The 19,855-nt window shown below is 36.1% G+C and overlaps 4 protein-coding genes across 5 annotated transcripts; 1 reads left to right on the top strand and 3 right to left on the bottom strand.

Annotated features, from left to right (window-relative positions):
* Positions 1-138: 138 nt before the first annotated feature.
* On the top strand, positions 139-4,049 carry tmed4 (transmembrane p24 trafficking protein 4). Its single transcript, XM_079400684.1, has 5 exons — positions 139-319; positions 910-1,010; positions 1,138-1,263; positions 1,814-1,960; positions 2,937-4,049. Exons 1-5 carry the CDS (start codon positions 175-177, stop codon positions 3,084-3,086), a joined length of 669 nt encoding a protein of 222 aa, XP_079256810.1. The 5' UTR covers positions 139-174; the 3' UTR covers positions 3,087-4,049.
* A 489-nt stretch (positions 4,050-4,538) lies between these two features.
* LOC306860093 (pyridoxal phosphate homeostasis protein-like) lies at positions 4,539-12,181 on the bottom strand. The gene is made up of 8 exons (XM_079401621.1): positions 12,058-12,181; positions 7,862-7,969; positions 7,751-7,786; positions 7,593-7,668; positions 7,294-7,434; positions 6,591-6,733; positions 6,118-6,216; positions 4,539-6,021 (listed from the first exon to the last, which is right to left on the bottom strand). Exons 1-8 carry the CDS (start codon positions 12,145-12,147, stop codon positions 5,866-5,868), a joined length of 849 nt encoding a protein of 282 aa, XP_079257747.1. The 5' UTR covers positions 12,148-12,181; the 3' UTR covers positions 4,539-5,865.
* A 468-nt stretch (positions 12,182-12,649) lies between these two features.
* Positions 12,650-14,731, bottom strand: LOC306859135 (small nuclear ribonucleoprotein G-like). The gene is made up of 4 exons (XM_079399996.1): positions 14,562-14,731; positions 14,356-14,378; positions 13,655-13,779; positions 12,650-12,962 (listed from the first exon to the last, which is right to left on the bottom strand). The coding sequence occupies exons 1-4, from the start codon at positions 14,591-14,593 to the stop codon at positions 12,912-12,914; spliced, it is 231 nt and encodes a 76-aa protein (XP_079256122.1). The 5' UTR covers positions 14,594-14,731; the 3' UTR covers positions 12,650-12,911.
* A 219-nt stretch (positions 14,732-14,950) lies between these two features.
* LOC306859133 (uncharacterized protein) lies at positions 14,951-19,308 on the bottom strand. Of its 2 annotated transcripts, XM_079399994.1 has the most exons (3): positions 19,144-19,308; positions 17,560-18,869; positions 14,951-16,107 (listed from the first exon to the last, which is right to left on the bottom strand). In XM_079399994.1, the coding sequence occupies exons 1-3, from the start codon at positions 19,221-19,223 to the stop codon at positions 16,004-16,006; spliced, it is 1,494 nt and encodes a 497-aa protein (XP_079256120.1). In that variant the 5' UTR covers positions 19,224-19,308; the 3' UTR covers positions 14,951-16,003. The 2 variants fall into 2 exon arrangements, with proteins under 2 accessions (XP_079256120.1, XP_079256119.1); XM_079399993.1 differs by lacking the exon at positions 14,951-16,107 and having other exon boundaries at positions 16,729-18,869.
* Positions 19,309-19,855: the final 547 nt, after the last annotated feature.

Raw genomic sequence — 19,855 nt, 5'->3', positions numbered from 1 at the left:
TTTTTTAATTAAATTAAACTATTTAATTATAAAATTAAGTTTTTAAAGTGTTTTTTTTTTTACTTCTAGAAATGCTACTCGTGATGAACATGAGGGACTTTTACTGAACAAAGGCCCTTTGGTAGCGACTCTGAAATCGATTAGCATCCCTGGATTGAGTGAGGGGTGATTTGGATGGAGATGAAGGCGGTGGTGTTCTGTCCCGGGCTTATGCTTCTATTTGCGTGGCTTTCTCCAAGCCAAGCCCTTTACTTCCATATCGGAGAAACGGAGAAGAAATGTTTTATTGAAGAAATACCCGACGAAACCATGGTGATCGGTACGTCCATTGTCAAATCGGCTCTCTGCGATCGGTTAGCTTTGTCGGCTAGTTGATTCGTCCATCTGGTTCATTTACCAGTGGAGTAATTCACCGATTGTCTTATTTAAAACACTTAACATGAAGACAGCTGATGTAAAATCGGATTTAAGTATGGATGTGCTTATCTGCGTCCATCTGTCCAAATAAAGAAGGGCTCTTAATAGATCAGCACGAGAAGGATGTGGCAGGTGCAGCATCCTTCTTCTGTTCCTGAGATTTAGGGGCAACCAGTTCCATCCCACCAGCAGCTACAGCCTGCATTTACCGTTTGCTTATAGAAACCAGAAATAACAGTTATATTCACAGGAGACTATGCATGTGCATTTGTATTATAATACACGTACTGTATACTGCAATAATAATCAGATTAATGTTATACTAATAAATATGTTTGTAAATTTTAAAGGAATAATTTACTCCCTCGCACCACTCCAGTCCATCAATTAATGACTTGTAAAGTGAAAATATATATTTTTTTACCTATTCCTTTAATGGTGCTGTTGCAAATGCTGGTAACATTGGTGTTGGGCTTATTGGTGTGTTTTTAGGGAGATACAGAACACAGCTGTGGGACAAACAGGCTGGCTCTTTTCTCCCATCCACTCCTGGTTTAGGCATGCATGTGGAAATCAAAGATCCTGATGCCAAGGTAGCCTTTTTATTTTCCACAAACTGTGTTTGTAGTATAACAGTTAGTAGGGTTATCTTTGGCAATAATATATGTGGGTACCTATACACTTCTGTGAAGTAGTTATCACATTGTCTCTGTTTTTCAGATCATCCTGTCCCGTCAGTACGGCTCAGATGGCCGGTTCACCTTCACGTCCCACACACCAGGCGAGCATCAAATCTGCCTCCACTCCAACTCCACCAAGATGGCGCTGTTTGCTGGGGGAAAACTGGTACGATTAAAAACCATGATAGTGCAAATAGATGTAGAGAACACAATATGTTTCATAGTTGCAGTCCAAAACATTCATCACACATTTTTGAGTAATAAGCTGTAAGATATGTAGTCTCTATATTTAAAAAATTGCATCAGATAATATGTATGTGTCAAATGCAGTGATATTTTAGTGTCATACACAATGGTGGCCAAAATGATTAGAACACTAATATTTTCTCCAGCTCAAAATGGTTTAATGGTTTGTTAGTTTTAGTAATTTTACTAAAACAGAAATAAAAATAAGTCAACAAACCTATTTTATTTCAGTTAATTGCTAAGGCAATATTTCTCGTTTTTCATCTAATATTTCTATTTTATTTTATTTCAGCTTTAGTTCAATGAAGGCTTGGTTAAAAATCAAATATTATTAATATGGCTCAGGTTTTTTTTCTTGAATTGAAGTTTTTGAAATTACTTGTATATCAGTGACAGGATCTAGTTCAATATAATACAGTAGGCCTATAAGTGAACATGCACGTGAAACCTTGTATCATGCTGTCCTACAGAGAGTCCACTTGGACATTCAGGTTGGTGAACACACTAACAACTACCCGGAGATCGCCGCCAAAGACAAACTGACCGAGCTGCAGCTGAGGGCCCGACAGCTCCTGGACCAGGTGGAGCAGATCCAGAAAGAGCAGAACTACCAGCGGGTGAGTTTCAGAAACATGTTTTAGGTTACGGTACAATGAGGCGATGTTGGCTGACCCACCAGCTTAAGCCATGTAAACTTAAATTTGCACAATTAATGAAAGCAGCTACCTGCTGAGGATGTTTAACATTTTTGGCATCTGTCTCGTCAATATTAGTACTGTATCTAGTGGGGTTATAATGGTTAACGAAAACTATGACTTCAAATAGAATATACTTGAAATTAAAGATAAAAATTCCCAAGGCCACTTTTCTTATTTTTATTTAGTTTAACTTGATGTACTAAAATGATTAAAACTACAACTGAAATAAAAATTAATATAAACTAAAAAAACAGCAGAATTACTGAAACTACTATTACAATGAAAAGCGAAAATAAAAATATTTTTAATTAAAATAAAAAAAATCTTATTTTCATTTACCTAATGTACTGAAATACCTAAAACAGAAATAAAAGTTACTAAAAACAATAAAGACATATTTTGAAACACAGAAACTAATAAAAATGGCAAAATTACTAACATAATAATGTGAGAATTAGTGCTGGGAAACAATTAATCGCATCCAAAAATAAAGGTTTTTGTATAATATATGTGTGTGTGCTGTGTATATTTATTATGTATATATAAATACACGTGCATGTATACATTTAAGAATTTTTTATATATTATATTTATATACAATATAAATTATATGAATATAAATATACACATGTAAATAATTTCACAATATATACTGTATGTGTCTCTTTATATATACATAATATATACACACCTATATATTGTATAAACAAAAACTTTTGGTTGCGATGAATCGTTGCCCAGCAATAGTGAAAATATAAAAACAGTTAGAAATTAACTAATACAAGTATTTCAATGTTATTAAAATAACACTGCCATCTAGTTGTCAATGATATATCATCCAGCATCTGTATGAGAAGTAATGCGCTCACAGTGATATATATATTTTTTCCCACAGTACCGTGAGGAGCGTTTCCGCATAACGAGCGAGAGCACGAACCAGCGAGTTCTGTGGTGGTCTATCGCTCAGACCATCATCCTCATCATCACAGGAATCTGGCAAATGAGACATCTCAAGAGCTTCTTTGAGGCCAAAAAGCTGGTGTGAAGATCAGACAGAACTACAGAGACAATAACTCAAGTAACATTCATTTTCGTTATAGTTTTCAAGCATGGAAATACTGTGCTTCATTTAAATGTTTCTTTTTAAATTCAATTCGGTACAACTTTATCTTGAACAGCTAAATTGAGACATAATGACCTTAAACAGGCAGAATATTAACAAATCTTAATTCTGCTGTATGACTGGTAACCCTTTATCATACATGTCTCGCATCTAGAACGTTGGTCATTTTAATAAAATATAGGAAGGAAAATGTTATGCGTTTAAAGTGATGATCATTATGGGTGCATGGAAACTACTGTTGTTAAATGTCAAGAATCAAGCCAGCTAATCATTTCAGCATTTTTTAATATGTATTGAGGTATTTTGACAAATTTGTGGCTTTGTTTTCATATTCTGTCTGTCTCGGGCTCTCAAATAGATTTGATGTTCATGATTTTGAGGGGACATGATTCAAGCTAATTGAGTATAGCTTGTATAGTAACTGTTTAGACAAAAAAAAACGTATTTTAAGAATATTCTTAGTGGTTTACAAAATATGATTTTTGTTGCTGTTCTCAATGTTCTGTTTCATGCTTTATTTATTAACTGCATTGACCGTATTTAAACACAGGAATGTCTGTAATTCTTCTGTTTCAAGAATATATGTGGTTTATAGGATCTTTGGAAAATTTTGTACTGGGTTCTTACAAGTACCAATTTATAAAATGCTGGTTTGCATGATGCATAAATCCTCCATGTAATGTGACAATTTGAAGATAATTTTCTAGGTTAACACAGCCGTTTTCTCAAGTGTCATTCAAGCTTTGTAATAAACTGTTCATCAATGTGCATGCAGATACTTAACTGTACACTTGGTACTCAGTCTTTACATTGTTTGACATTCATAAACACCGTCTTAGTTTCTGTCTATTTTCGTTGTTTCTTTGAATTAAATGTTTTAAATTTACAAATGTTCTCTGTCTTCATCAATGAGAAGCATAATGTACTTAACTAACCATTAGGCCACGAGGGAAGTCGTGGCCTAATGGTTAGAGAGTCGGACTCGTAATCCAAAGGTTGCGGGTTCGAGTCTCGGGCCGGCAGGGATTGTAGGTGGGGGGAGTGAATGTCCAGCGCTCTCTCCACCCTCAATACCACGACTGAGGTGCCCTTGAGCAAGGCACGAACACCCAACTGCTCCCCGGGCGCCGCAGCATAAATGGCTGCCCCCTGCTCCGGGTGTGTGTTCACTGCTGTGTGTGTGCGTTCACTGCTGTGTGTGTGCACGTTGGAAGGGTTAAATGCAAAGCACAAATTCCGAGTATGGGTCACTATACTTGGCAGTATGTCACTTCAACTTACAATAAAATAAAATAGTTTCTTGTATATATAAATATACTACCATTCAAAAAATTGGGGTCAGTAATTTAAAAAAAAAAACAAATTAATACTTTTCACCAAGGATGAATTTAATTGATCAAAGTGACAGACATTTTTTGTTTGCACTGTTTTAAACTTTCAATTCATGAAAAAAAAAGTTAAGCAGCACAACTATTTTCAACATTAATACAAAATGTTTCTGAAGCACGAAATCAGCATATTAGAATGATTTCTGCCTTGCCATTAGAGGAACAAATTACATTTTAAGATGTATTAAAACAGAAAAGATTTTAAAATTGTAATATTACAGTTTTTAACCAAATAAATGCAGCCTTGGTGAGCATAAGAGACCAATTACTTATATCATTATTTTATGTATTATTTAAAAAATATGAAATACTAAAGTTGATCACTGCACTTATACCACACAAACCATTTTATTTTCTATTGTTTTATTGCTCAACTCATCTAAATCAATGAAATAATATTTATATACAACTATCTATTGTAAAGATACAAGATGTTATTTGACACAGATTGAAAAAAAAAAAAAAAAAAAAAAAAAAACCCAAACAGTAAGACCATTAGTCTGACACAATACTGCATTAATCCAAAATTTATAAACAAAAATATGAAGTGATTGCCTCGAAACAAGCTTCTAAGTATCCGGATAATCCCTCTCTTGCATAGTAAAAGGCCTCAGATCCTCAGCTTTTCCAAAAAGCCATAAATTGTTCGTCTCTCCACTAATTTCATTGCACCTTTATGTCAATGTTCTGTACTAAACCCAACGTGACTGTTGATCAGTGTTCAACACCAATGTTTTGGGTGATATGAAATACATGACACCACACACACCAATCCCGACACATCTCACTGACACAGCAACAAGTGGATACTGAAGCAATACTATAAATCTGCTATTTATATCATTTACATTTATGATTTTGAACAAAATACACGGACATACAATAAAATATACCTACACACTTCTAGGAACAAAAATGATACATCCTATTGTTTTAATTAGATGTTAAAATGGGTCACTAACATCTAATCTAACGGAAAATAAATTATACCTCACAACTACGATAGACAACGAAACGGAGCATGTGCTGACCCTGTATCTGTTCAAAATAATCGCAAAACCAAGCTTAAGGAATTTACAGAGGGCATGAGGACACTTCTGGAGAGCTTGACAAAAACACCTTAAGGAAGTAAATTTAGTATTAAGAGTTATTAAATCACATGTCATTCTAGTTGATTTGCCACAGAAGACCAGGTCAGCAGCATTAGTTAAGACATATTAAAGGCCCTTGACTGGTGAATGGTGAGCCCAGTCATTGGGAAGAAGCCCAAGAGGTCCCACATTTATTTCAGTAACCCCCCCCCTCCCCATCATTCATTGCTCAGTGACAGTGAGCCGGTCCATTTTCCTGGTCATTTCCTCACAGACGACCTTTGGCTTTCTTTCTGGACTGGGGCTCGGGGTGTTGGGGTATTCTCGGGTGCCAAAAATAGTGCTGCCAACACGTACGTTTGTAGAGCCAACCTCAATCTAATTGGAGAAAAAAAAATACAAATTGAACAAAACCTACTTTCCAATGAAGTGAGAGCACAATTAAAGAGTATATTGAAATGAAGCAACACTTACCGCATGTTCAAAGTCAGTAGACATGCCCATACTAAGCTCAACCTGCTCTACTAGGATCTTCAGATTTTCACAGACTTCCTCACGATGTTTCAACAGCATCTAGACACCACAAATTAATTTACATACTTGCATTTCACATGCCATGTTGTAACACCCTTTCAGCATGAAGTGCGCTTGATTGAATAAGTTTCTACAAAATTATGAAGCAGCAAAACGGTTGTCTAAGAAATGTTTCTTGAACACCAAATCGTTATATTAGAATGACTTCTAAAAAACATGTGACACTTAAGACTGATGCTAAAAATTCAGCTTTGCCATCACAGAAAAACTATAAAAAAACAAATTAAAGTAATATAAATGCATCATTGTTGAGCACAAGATGCTTATGAAAAAAATCTTTGACATCAAATTTGGTAAACATCTGTAAATATTTTAGAGGCTTCAAATATGTACGGTCAGCTGATCTGACGCACCTGAAAATCGGGGTTGGGACCGTCACTGAGGTCGTAACCATAACGGCCAATCGTCATGAGCCCCGCAAAATCAAGAGCAGGACACTGAGACACGATGTGTTTTACAACGTTTACAGTCTCGTCGGGAGGCAGGCCATGTTTACCTGATGAAACACATCCAAGAGAGAGGATCATGCTGAGGTTTCAGAAAAACAGTCATCTGATACACTGAGAAAAGATTTCATAACGCTTAACTGTTTTTGTTAGACATGTGCCCACCGTGACATTCACATCCTGTCTGAAAGTGAATCAAACAACATCTGAACCTTTGATAGGTGCACATCTGATGCTCCCAACTGTGACTCTCTACATTTCACAAACATCTAATAAAATACAAAGCACCGCAAGTGATTTCGTAACAATAAAAGCATGCAAAGATCCAGCTGTAAAGCACTTAGGGACACTTCATTTGTGCAGTTCTACTGACTAATATCTCATTTGGAGTTAATTTTTTTGCAACCACTGTTTGTTTTAATAATGTGTATGAAAGTAAGGCAAGTTGCTTGCGTTGTGACATTGAAAAATAGGCTCGAGCAACGCAATTTGTAAGACTTGATTTTAATTCTTGTAAGAGAGCCAACTACCATATGTATATTTTTAGAGTTTGTAAATTTTTCAGAGCTGATGTTTACAGAATACACACAATCAGGTGCAGGACACTCACTTTCCTCTCCGCTGGTGTTGATCTGAACCATAATCTTTAATTGTTGTGTGTTTGCAGCTCTCATTTTTTGCCACGAGCCGTTGACTTTTTCAGCCAGTTTCACAGAGTCGATCGTCTCTACCATATACAGCTTTGGGACACCTATGATTGAATTAAATGAATGTGGGTTAATTCAGAACAAAACAGAAATAAAGTCCTAAACTATTAATGTTTGAAATCACTAGGTAGTCACTGTGAGTTTAGACTGAATGATACTAGTATTTAAAGTCAAGCTAAATGTAAAGTCAAGCTTTGCTCACCCAGGAGTTTGTTGACATTATTCTTTTGCAGATGACCGATGAAATGCCATTTTATATCAGGACATGATGAGACAACCTACAAAGATGTTTAACATAGATCAAGACTTTTGATCAAAAACAGCTAAAAAAAATACATTCGAATTTGTCTGACTTCATACCAGGGGATGGGAAGCTTTCTCAACAAGTTCATTTACCTGCGGAAAAAGGGGATATTTATTATCAAATACGTGACCGAGCTTCAAAACAGGCATACTTGTTTATTTACTCACATAATTCTCTCCAAAGTTTCGTTGTCCATGTTTGTAAGCCTCCACCACCATCTCTGGTGGTTTAGTCTTACTAACCGCAACCAGACGAGGGGCTATACATGGTAACGTCTGCAAGAGAAAAGTAAAATACTGTCACTGTTACTGTTTAAGTTGCGTTGGAAATTATCTTTTTCGTAATGCAACATTTGCCCCTCTACAATTGATTCTGGGGGTAATTTTTGCAATAGTATTTTAAAGTGTTACAATATTTCATGTTGAATATTCTTAATATACAGTATATACACAGAGGTGGCCAAAATGATATTGATAAATGACTGTTAAAAGTTTTAGGCACTTGTGTAAAATTCTTCATCAATTACTTCTATTAACTAAATTAAATCAACATTTGGTGTGACCATACTTTGCGTTTAAAGCAGCTTTTTTCCCCTAGGTGCACTTTAACAGTTTTTCCAGGTAGCTTTGCAGGTAGGTTTGTAGAAGCATCTTGGAGACGTTTCTCAGTTCTTCTGGATTTAGTGCGTCTCAGTTTGTTTTGTTTCTTCATGTCATTCCAGAAAGACTAGACAATAATGAGATCAGGGGCCGTATGTATAAAGCCGCTCAGAGTAAAATTTTAGTCCCAAGTTTGTAAAAATTATAAGAATGACAATTTTACTCTTATTCCTAGATTTAAGAATAAGAGTGATTCATAAAGGTTCCCAAGTGTTAAGACTAGGTCTCAGCTACTAAATTATTTAAGAGAGCTGGAGAGGTCTCCTAACCTAGTTAGGAGTAACAAGGTGGCAGCAAAGAGGAGACAAACACTTTCCAACAAAGATATGACATACGAGTTATACGATGACATGGAGTTTATAAAACGATACAAACTTGATTGTCAAGATCAAAAAAAGTCTCTTTTTTTTTGTAACTGACAAAGAAATTTAATAACCTCTTCCACTCAACAAGTCAATGCAGAAATTAAATGAAAATGTAGTAGTAATTACATTATTTTATTGTTTTTGAAAACTGGAAAAGTGCAGCAATGCACCGGTGATGACACTGTAAGCAGGGTCTTGCATATTGCGGCATTAACACAGAACACAACAGTGGCCATAAGGGATGTGTAGATTGTTTTATTTATTTTCTCTCTCTTTTTTTATTAATAAAATTACCCCACATTTCACTTGCCAAAAAAAAAACACCACACACACACACTGACCAGTGTTGCCAACTGCATTCAATTGAAAGAAGCTAAAACTGGTCACTTAATGTTGCTAGATGATCTCATAAAGGTGAGTTGACTGATCTATATTTATACAGATCAGTGAACTCGCCTTTATGACGTCATGGGAGAGTAGATTAGGTTTGTCCAAGAAATTTATTTTGTTGCTAGGCTTTTGAAAAAAAGTCTCTAAAGGGATGAGGGAGTCACTAAATCTAGTGACAAAATTGGCAACACTGACACATTGATTACAACAAGTTATTAAAATGTCATCGGTCCTCTTGTTTTTGCATGTGTTCATAATTTCTAATAAATATAACAGCATAATTTGTATAACAGCATGGCCAAAAATTATGACCGCACAATTTGGCATGTTTCATTGCATTATTATCACAAACAAAACAACCGACTCTAAGCAACTAAGCAATTGTTTTTACACAATTTTTTTTTTTTTTAATTAAGGGTGAAGATATCAAATTTCCTAGGCCGGACATCACTTTTGGCCATTACAATACGGCAGTTTGACTTATTTTCCAACTGAATTATTATCCAACTGACCGCCAAACCATATTGCAAAAACAAACCACTTTTACACTGCAAAAAGTGCTTTTCCAGCCAAAATATCTAAACTCTTAAATCAAAAAGGATTTTCTAGACAAGTAAAAATGGTCTTGTTTTCAGAAAAAACTAATTAAGTGAGGTTTTGCTTGAAACAAGCAAAATAATCTGCCAATGGGGTGAGCAAAATAATCTTTATCTTTTCTGTTTGAAATAAGATTATTTTTCTTACCCCATTGGCAGATTATTTTGCTTGTTCTAAGGAAAAACTTTACTTGTTTTTCTGAAAAAAAAAAGAGAAAAAGCATTTTTTGCAGTGTATGAGGATTGTGGGCTTCCCTGGAGTTGTTGGAGCCATTTATGGAACTCATGTTCACATCATTGCTCCAACTGTAAACGAGGAGGCATACCAATAGAAAATGAAAGATCAGTAATCATTTGTGACAATTTTGCACAATGCAAAGCATTTAGAAATGTTTAATTATTAAAATATTTCAGTGTCTTAAATTATTTTATTGTAGTTACATTAAAGGGGTCATATGATGCGATTTCAAGTTTTCCTTTCTCTTTGGAGTGTTACAAGCTGTTTGTGCATACATAAGATCTCTGAAGTTGCAAAGACTAAAGTCTCAAAACAAAAGAGAGATTCTTTAGAAAAGTTAAGACTCTGCTACGCCCTCCTAAAACGGCTCATTCAAGCACGCCCCCACAGGTCTACGTCACGGTGTGGGGAGATTTGCAAAACACCGCCCAAACGTATATGCAATGAAAGAAGGCCGAACTATTATTCTCGCTGTAGTATTGTTGCTGCCACTGGCACCATGTCCTGGAGATGCTGTGTTTCGTTGTGAAAGCAAAAGTACTTTGTTTGGGACACAACTAGAAATCAGTGGTTAAGTTGCATTTACAACACTGTTCCAGAACAGTTCAACCCAAATATTAGAGTGTGTGCAGCGCATTTTACAGAGGATTGTTTCCTGAACCTGGAAGAGTAACATTAGCCTACAATGCTGGCTTGCACAAAGGCGGTTTCTATAAAGTGGGGCAATTCTAACTTTGCAAGGACATTCTGACGCTTGACTCACAGCCTGTAAAGTATTTCTGCTACTGATTATTCAAACGCAAGTTGAGCAGTGATTGTTGTTTGTTAATCACAACGCACTGAATAGCTGGCCAATCAGAGCACGCCTCGCTTCTCAGAACAATGAGCCTGCGTCCCAATGTGCACACTATCCATCCTAAATTCTGTGTGATATCAGTAACTTTCAATACCATTTAGGGCAGATAGGGTGGGTAGTATGCACATTGGGACACAGGGTAAGCTTTGTAAAAATCGACGCATTTCAGAAAGGCGGGGCATAGAGGAGCAACAATAATGTACAGTATGTGGAAAATAATGTGTTTTTTGAACCTTAAACCGCCTAAACATTGCATTACACCAAATACACAAATTGTTCTTTTCAGCAACGTCACATGACCCCTTTAAATGATTGGTGTTGTGCTGCTGTGACGTCACATGAGCAGGCTCACTATTGGCTGATTCAGAGGTCGATGTCAGACATTTTGTGTTGACATCATTGTAGTCCTTAGTACACAGCACTTGAACTCAACACTTACAAATCAGTCTTAGGCTTTACCGAAAGTTGCTTTATAAAAAAAAAAAAATCTCCTACTCTTAGAAAAGTCCTACTTTTTACTAAGAATTTTTTGACACTTAAGTCAAAGCTTAAGACTATTCTGAGAAGTTTTATACTTCGGCGCCCAGATCTCTGTGTGGAACACTGGACAAAAAAAACTCACTGGATTATTACAATTAATGGTAAAATAAATGTTTGGAAATGTAAACTGATATTTCCTACAGACACACTACAGCAAAAGATAAAAATAACCGACTTAAAAACATTTTTTAGCTGGTGAAAATACTAGTGTTCTAATAATTTGGCCACCACTGAACTTGAACAGATCACTTTCAGAATCGCTCTTCATATGATTTACTTTAATCACAAACCAACTTAAAATCTTCATGTGGCAATGCATGTACTCCTTGTGTAATGTAATGTCAGAGTTTGAAGTGCATGCAGTTTTCATTTGCTGGAGCGTGACTGCTGAGAATCAGATTTCATGCAACATGCATTCATTCACACAACGTCCTTCTCCTTGAGTAGAATTTGCACGCTGTTCAGATTTAATAACGTCATTCTGAATACCTTTCAACACTTTTACGAATCCGTTGTGTCACAAAAAAAATAGTTATTATTAACCAGCTGCCACTCATCCCTTGTTACTATATGAAGCTCGCGCGTGTGTAAAGGTTGAACACATTACATAACCATGCCATAACAACACGATGGGCACGAGCGGATAGTTTGGTTTTTAGCGTATTTTAAAAGCACATTTTTGTCTCGTATCTTACTCAAAAGAAAGCGATGAAACTGACCTTCGGGCGCCGGGAAACCGCTTGATTCACCCGGTCCACCACCGCCTGCACTTTCTTCCCAACCTCCTCCGACATCACTACTCTCCACATAGCCTCAGTGAGCGTGCTTATATTAGCCGCCTGACGTCACGGGCAAATCCGGTCAACTTTCCGACAAAATAAAAGTCTCGCCTCATTTAAAGATGTTTGATCGCAACTTGCCTAAGCTCAGTAAATAAAAAGCCATCACAAGACACAGGACTGGAAAGTATACTGACATCACTAAAAAAAAAATTAATAAACTAATATTTTTCTAATTTATTTTATACAGCATTTATTTTCTTGGACCAAAACATTTTTTTTATCATGTCCTGTCCTGTCTTATCACGGGCAACAGAAAAACATATCTAATAATGCTAGATTGGACAAGGAATAACTGTACATTTGAGAAAATTTGACAGTTTAACAGAATTTTACTCTTTGAACTCCTAACAAGCCAAGATTATTGATTTGCTTCCAATGCATACAGCTACAAAGATGATGAAAATGTTGAGACAGTTTGAATATTACATCAAATTTTGATGAAAAGTGAATTACAAAAAGACTTTGGATTAATCACACTGTAGTCAATTTATTCACAAAAATGTATGAATTGTTTACACAAATTTCTAGAGACATAGGAACATACATACAAACAAGGAAGGTGTTTATAAAACAGGATCTTTTTAACACAATGTAGGATTTCTGCTTTAATATTAAGTCTTTGTTGCAAACAGATGTGAGAAATCCTTTTATTCGATATTTGCTGGATAAAAAACAAAACAAAACAAAAAAACTAAGTACAGAAAAGCAGGAAAAGAAAGTGGGCATCATCCTCATACTCGTTCAAGAGCCTCCAACATGATTATACTATTTCCTCTGATCACCTGAAGAGACAAAAACCGAAAACAAAAGAGCATTCATCATCGCACAGAATAAAACATCACATCCGTCTCTCAAAATAAATGTGACCCTGGAGCACAAAACCAGTCTTAAGTTGCATGGGGACATTTGTAACAATAGCCAAAAATACACTGTATGGGTCAAAATTATTGATTTTTCTTTTATGCTAAAAATCATTAGGGTATTAAGTAAAGATATTTTGTAAATTTCCTACCGTAACTATAACGAGACTTAATTTTTGATTAGTAATATGCATTTCTAAGAACTTAATTTGGACAACTTTAAAGGCGGTTTTCTCAATATTTAGATTTTTTTGCATCCTCTGATTCCAGATTTTAAAATAATTGTATCTCGGACAAATATTGTCCTATTCTAACAAACCATACATCAACGGAAAGCTTTTTTTTGTTGTTGTTGTTGAAAAATTGAGACTTAAGACTGGTTTTGTGGTCCAGGGTCACCAATGTGAATGTGAGAAATCCGCAAATCACGATGGAAATGTGATGTGAAGTGAACATAGCTCTCTGAATATCCATGATCACTTAAATATATATATAAAAAAATAGAACTAAACCCTGAACATAGTGTCTTTCTATATGATATTTGTGTCAGCTATTTGTTTCACTGAGTTATGAAATATGCTTGATACCAGATTGTGGTATTAAGTACTACTGACCACCATCCCAATAGAGTTCATTTGTCCCCCAGGAGTCATCTCTATACTGTCATCGACAACCAGGTTCATGAAGGGATCAAATCCACGCAAGATGCCCTGAACATGACGGCCACCATTGACTTTAACTGAAAGGGTGCATGAAAACATCATCTTTACAGAAGAAACAGGATATTTGAATTGACAGTTATTCAGAACAGAGTTATCATGTGGGTTTAATTAATACATACAGTAGAACATCCAACAGATAAGGTTATTTATTTCAGAATCAGCTTTATTCGCCAAGTGTGCGCAAACACACAGAATTTGTTGTGGTTTTTAAGAAGCTCTTGGTACATGCATGCATACATGAAACATTTAAATAAGATAACAATAAATAATCATGTGTATGAATATGGAACAGAAGATTTATGTACATGTGTGCATTATTTACTCTATATATACAGCTGTATAGAAAATATGCATATGTATTTACATAAATAGAGATGGAGAATGAATTACAGAACACCAGTAATAATTCATGTGGCTAACATTTACTCTAAACAGCTTTACATTTAGCCTAAACCCTTAATATTTGCAATCAAGATTACAAATCACATACTGTTGAATTAAAATATTTCTAGGATATTATTGTGGAGGTTTCCAGATTTCATATACTTTTCTTTTTCTGGATATTTTGTGAGAAAATCCTGCATTATACTCACGTGAAAGCTTCTTGTCCATAAACCTAAAAGGCAAGAACAAAACAGGTACTGTATTACAGATAAATTTAAAGCTAATTCATATGAAAGTGTAACAAAAATGAAATCAATAGCATGTGGGTTTTCTGCGTTAAATTTGAATAATTTAATGTAGTTTGAGAAATAAACGCAGACAAACCGGCTAGCGCAGAAAGGCTTGAAATACTTACTTTTTCAGCTCGGGCGGGTGTGCTTTGCTCATGTTTATTTCGTTAGATCAAATAGTTTTGTAACAAACACGTTTCAAACAATGTATGAAGAGTGGTGGAAGCGGCGTACTTGCTCGCGGGATTTTGTGTATCAGTCACCGTGTGCAATATCGCCCCCTACTGTAGCGAAGAATGCACTTCAATAACATTGCACAACGTAATATCGATTGTCTTTAGGAAAAACATAATATTCTACCTCAAATTTAAAGCCAGGCTTATTTCAGTTAGTCTGGCTTATTTTGAACCAAATCGACTGACAATAAGTCAGACTAACTGAAACCTGGCTTATTTGCTAAACTTGTTTAATGAAACAGGCCCCTGGTGTGATTTTTAATAACAACAACTAAAATAACCTTTTTAAACAATTTATTCGAAAACAATGCCAACGTAATGCATAACATGAGGTAAATTTTCTGACAAACATTATTCAGAAGAAAAAAAATCATCATCACACATCTTGGGACAAAGCCGGTGATACTGGAGGTAAACACACCCAGACAGTAATGTAGAGAACTACATTTAAAATGCCTCCAGTATTCTTAATAAAAGATTTGGTGGAAAACAGTTATATTTGCACTCATCATTTACAATGGGAGTCATAAAGTGAATATTATACAGTGTTCAAAGACAAAAAATGGTCAGTGCAAAAAACACAGCTGAAAAATCACCGCAGACTATTTGAAGTTAAGAAGAGAAAATGTTAGAAGTGTTACATAAAACATCAGGGCCTGTATTCACAAAACATTTTATCTTACCACTAACAGTTTTCCTAAATAGCAGTAAAAGCTTTTAGCTAAGAGTTTTCTCTTAAATGTTTCTAAAATGTTTATATTCTGAGGCAGATTGCCGGCAACAGCTATTTTATGATAGTTGTGAGTTGGTTTTAGTGACTTAGGAGTCCTCTTCACTACTCCTAAAGTTTCACAGATTTAGGAGCTAGTTTTAGTGCTAAAATGCTTTGTGAAATACTCTTAGAGCAAAAATGTAGGAGTCCTAAATTTAGGACTGACTCCACTATTTTTAAGATTTTCCCCAAAATCAGCGAGTTAGGAGCTACTTTTAGATGTTTAGTGAATACGGGCCCAGAAACAAATGAAGATTAAGGTTAAGAACCCCTGATATACAAATAAAATGGCCTTGTTCTGTTGCCCGAGTCACCTAATCTGAGGTCTCGTATCAGCACATAATTCATTCATCCAGTCTAGTAAGAAAGTTATGAAATTATACTTGCAATATTTGGCCTGATAGCATAAAATATCATGTGTATAAGGCATGCTACTATCTGTAATGATTCTATAACTTTAGAAGAATAAAGCTTACTTTGTTTCATGTAGTTCACGAAATACAAACAGAAATTTCACAATTTAAGTAAAATGCTATATAATAAAACAAGCTGAAGCACTTCAGTAGCCGAATCTAGCAGATTCAATGATACTATATCCTCCAACTTGACAAGAAGCAGCACATACATTTAGCTGGTTTTGTGTTTCAGCAAGGCACTGGCCATCTAGAAAACAGAAGTAATGTATGTGTATGTCAAAATATTAAAGTCACTACATTCTCACAGTAGCATAATGGATATGACTTCTACATCTGTATAGAGGTATGAAGAACATTGATCCTGAAGCAGAACTACACTTTGAGTTGAAGTGGTTTTAATTAGGTACCCGTATCTGACAAAATGCAGTTGGCTTGTTGATATTATCAAAGGCCTCTATTATTTTTCTGGCAGTTTGGCTCAGATTGGTGGGAGTGAGTTATCCTGTGTACAACATTATACCTTGTGAACCACAGAAATCAAAACCTGTAAAATACTGATAATATTTAGACAAGTTTACCAAAACCAAAAATGCCTGATGTATGTAATTCCTGATAGCCTGAACACCAGCAAACTGATTTCCCTGCCCTTAAAGGTACAGTTCACCCCAAAATGTAAACCCTGTCATCATTTACTCACCCTTATGTCAGCATGTATGACAGTTTATGTGGAACATACAAGATTATATTTTGAAAATTGTTTGCAACTAAACAGTTTTAGTTTAAACTGACTTCCATTAAATGGACAAAAATACAATGGAAGTCAATGGGAATCAAAACGTTTCGGTTATCAATATTTTTCTTTTTTGTTCCACGACATTAGGGTGAGTTAGGCCCCATTTACACTGGCGTTTCAGAAACGATCTCCCTTTACACTACACTACCGAAAACGCAAGTCACATGACCATTCATACAGGTACAACCATAGATATGTATAGGTAGATCCCTATTATTTAGATAGCAGACGCGTCTGTGCATGGAGCGATCGAATGGGGCGACCCTAATGATCGAATCGTTTTCAAGTCTCCGTTTTGGTCCGTTTACACTGAAACGCAACCCCTGAGTTTTCCAACTAATATGGGGTCTGCAGCATTTTCAAAAGTCTCCGTTTTCAACCTCAAAAACGCCAGAGTAGAGTAAACGATAGTAGTGTAACCCTAGCAAAACTTATGCATTTTAAAAAGAAAACGCACTGGTGTAAAGGGACCTAAATGATGAGATTTCATTTTTAGAGGAATAGTTCACCAAGTAATTCCAATTCCATAATTATTTATTCATAAAAACCTAATATGTAAAGAATATTCACCTTTTTAGAAGCACTTTTAAGGTGCTTTTTGTCTAAATATATGCAATGGTTCTTAAAAAAAAAAAAAAAATGTTCTGTAAGAAAAAATAATAACAGTTAACATGATTAGACTATGATGGTGAGAAAATTTGATTTCTTTTTTTTGAGTGAACACTTCCTTAAAAAAAAAATGGAAGCTCTTTCAGTCATCACTGAATTCATCTTCATTTTCACGTATCAGATGATTCTGGCAGTGCTCTAGAAAAGTGTTCAGGGTTATGAACGCCTCGGCACATGGCACACAGTGATATACTTTCTTTTCACAATCTTCTGGAATCTCAGCTAGGGGAATCCCACCTGTACACACACTACAACACCTGCATGTGTCGGCTGATTGATCGAGTTCCTCAGGGACTTCCTCGGGGAATTCCTCATGGACTTTCTCATGGACATGCAGCTTAGCTTTGGAGCTAAAGACCTGGTCACATGACGTACAAGGATACTCGGCATCCTCGTCTGCATCACTATCATCCTGCTTATCCACTTGCTCTTCTTCCTTTTGTTTGGTTTCCATCAAAACGGGTAGATTTTTGGTCCTAGGTCTACCTCTTGGTCTTTTTTCTTGGAAAGGTCTGAGTTCCTTAGCTGCCTTTGGGTGGAACCCAACTGCGTCAGCACCGGACGATTTGCCACTCAATTTGCGATGGGTCTCATGGTGAGAGCTGTAGTGTCTAAAATGCGCCCAACGCGTCAGATGGTGCAGGAACTCGTTTCCGCAATGGAGGCATGGATACGTTTCACCTTTCCGTCTTTGCCTGGTGGTCTTCAAAGAGGTTCGCTTCAGTTTCCTCACCTTTATCTCCCGCTTGTGTTCCTCTTTTCTGTGCTGATGAAGCAGTGATGTCTTAGGAAATGATTTGTCACAGGAACGGCATGGAAACGACGTACTTGACATGAGAACTTTCTTCTTCCTCTTCTTCAGTGTGCTTACAATGACAGCTGTTTTTTTCTCTGTGTTGCTTTTCATGTGCACATGGGCAAAGCGCATGTGGCAACTAAGTCCAGCAGAAGAACGGAACTTTTTTTGACACAAAGTGCATGTGGTAAGAGAGGAGTTGGCGCTTGGAGGAGATGGAGGCAAAGAGGCATTTGAAGGTGGAGGAGGTTTGAGAGTCTTGGCGGGCTGACAGCCTCCGGCCTGCTGGTGGTGCAGGAGCTCTTGCTTGTGGCTGAAGGCTTGTCCGCATGGGGCGCACGCATAGGGGCTGTTGTCATGATAGAAGGGATCTTCTGATGATTCAGTTCCGCAGGAAGGGCAAGAAGAACCCCTCTGAGGTTTCCCCATGCATGTCTGGCACATGGATGAGACGTGAGAACATTTGTGTAGCTGCAAACTAGAGAGCAAAGCAAATTTTTGGCCACAGTGTTGACAGCAATGGAGCTTTTGCAGAACGTGCTCTCTTTTCTGGTGACGCTCAAGACTCTTCAGGTCAGAGAATTTCTGGCCGCAGTCTTTGCAGATGGAGGAAGATCGCTGTGCTTTTGGTTTGTACTCCATGCAAGTGATCAGTTGAGCCAGTTTGGATAAAGTGTCTGACATGGGTCTAGCCCTAGTGGGGATCTGTTCACCTTTTGCTCCATTCCAGCAATGCACAGAATCCATATTCCTATAAGAAAAAAAAAAAAAAAAAAAAAAAAAGTAAATCAAATTTATCCCATTTAATCATAAATTTAAAAATTACTTAATGTAACGTTTTATTGTGCATATATGTGTGTGTGTGTGTGTATATACAATCTTTTTAAAATAATGAAACAAACTGATATTCTTGGCTATAAAATGAAGGCACCCACCACAACTACATGCATTACTGTAGCACCGACACAGGAAGTTTGCTAGTTCTCTTGCTATGCTGTTGACATGTAACTAACATACAAACTTACCCGCTCGAGGACTTTGTATCACACAAAATAGGTTTCTCGCACATCTGTGTGGACATTACAGCAGGTGTTTTCAGGTTCATAAACGCAAAACGCGAGAAATTGTGAGGTTAAACGCACACGGACTTCCACTTCAACTTCCACGCGCTTCTACTAAACTTAACGTGAGGCGGTTTGAAGAACTACAATTCCCATCATCCCCTACGCGTTTAATACGTAAATAAACGTGAGTATAAAATTGAATTAAACTTATATGAACATGTAAAGCTAATTTATTATCATTTGATTAAAATAGCTGAGCAAAGACTTCTTTATAACAATTTAGACGTTTAATTTTAAATTTATCAAGAGCATTTATCAAGTGTTTATATTTAGGGAAAATAAAACAGTGTTGCTGTTAACTAAAACGAAAAATGTTTTTGTTAATCGAAATAAAGCGGAAATAAATCAAATCAAATATTAAGTATTGGATAAAAACCTAAGTGCTAAAACAGAAAAAACAGAAATAATAAATAAACGACCAAAACACACAAACCAAATTACTAAAATAAAAAAACGTAAAACATATACAATATACAAATTGTACATAGTATTATTGACATTTTTAATTTGTGTATTTTTATGATAGATTCATAATACGTACGCAAGAATTTGACTTTTATTATGAAATGTGCGCAAAGCGCATAACATCTTCCCCTAGTGAGGTGGAGTGAAA

Source organism: Barbus barbus, assembly GCF_936440315.1.
Source record: "Barbus barbus genome assembly, chromosome: 40".
Classification (NCBI taxonomy): Eukaryota; Metazoa; Chordata; class Actinopteri; order Cypriniformes; family Cyprinidae; genus Barbus; species Barbus barbus.
This window is presented reverse-complemented; position numbering and strand designations above follow the sequence as displayed.

Excerpts from the sequence above, each read along its gene's own strand:
- tmed4 (XM_079400684.1), top strand. The coding sequence starts at position 175 with ATGGAGATGAAGGCGGTGGTGTTCTGTCCCGGGCTTATGCTTCTATTT. Across the intron at positions 1,264-1,813 it reads TGTTTGCTGGGGGAAAACTG|AGAGTCCACTTGGACATTCA; the intron begins GTACGATTAAAA and ends GCTGTCCTACAG. Across the intron at positions 1,961-2,936 it reads AAGAGCAGAACTACCAGCGG|TACCGTGAGGAGCGTTTCCG; the intron begins GTGAGTTTCAGA and ends TTTTTCCCACAG.
- LOC306860093 (XM_079401621.1), bottom strand. The coding sequence starts at position 12,147 with ATGTGGAGAGTAGTGATGTCGGAGGAGGTTGGGAAGAAAGTGCAGGCG. Across the intron at positions 7,435-7,592 it reads TAATGTCAACAAACTCCTGG|GTGTCCCAAAGCTGTATATG; the intron begins GTGAGCAAAGCT and ends ATTCAATCATAG. Across the intron at positions 6,217-6,590 it reads GTCCCAACCCCGATTTTCAG|ATGCTGTTGAAACATCGTGA; the intron begins GTGCGTCAGATC and ends TGTGGTGTCTAG.
- LOC306859135 (XM_079399996.1), bottom strand. The coding sequence starts at position 14,593 with ATGAGCAAAGCACACCCGCCCGAGCTGAAAAA. Across the intron at positions 14,379-14,561 it reads CACCCGCCCGAGCTGAAAAA|GTTTATGGACAAGAAGCTTT; the intron begins GTAAGTATTTCA and ends CTTGCCTTTTAG. Across the intron at positions 12,963-13,654 it reads TGAACTCTATTGGGATGGTG|GTGATCAGAGGAAATAGTAT; the intron begins GTCAGTAGTACT and ends TTGTCTCTTCAG.
- LOC306859133 (XM_079399993.1), bottom strand. The coding sequence starts at position 19,223 with ATGAACCTGAAAACACCTGCTGTAATGTCCACACAGATGTGCGAGAAA. Across the intron at positions 18,870-19,143 it reads GATACAAAGTCCTCGAGCGG|GAATATGGATTCTGTGCATT; the intron begins GTAAGTTTGTAT and ends TTTTTCTTATAG.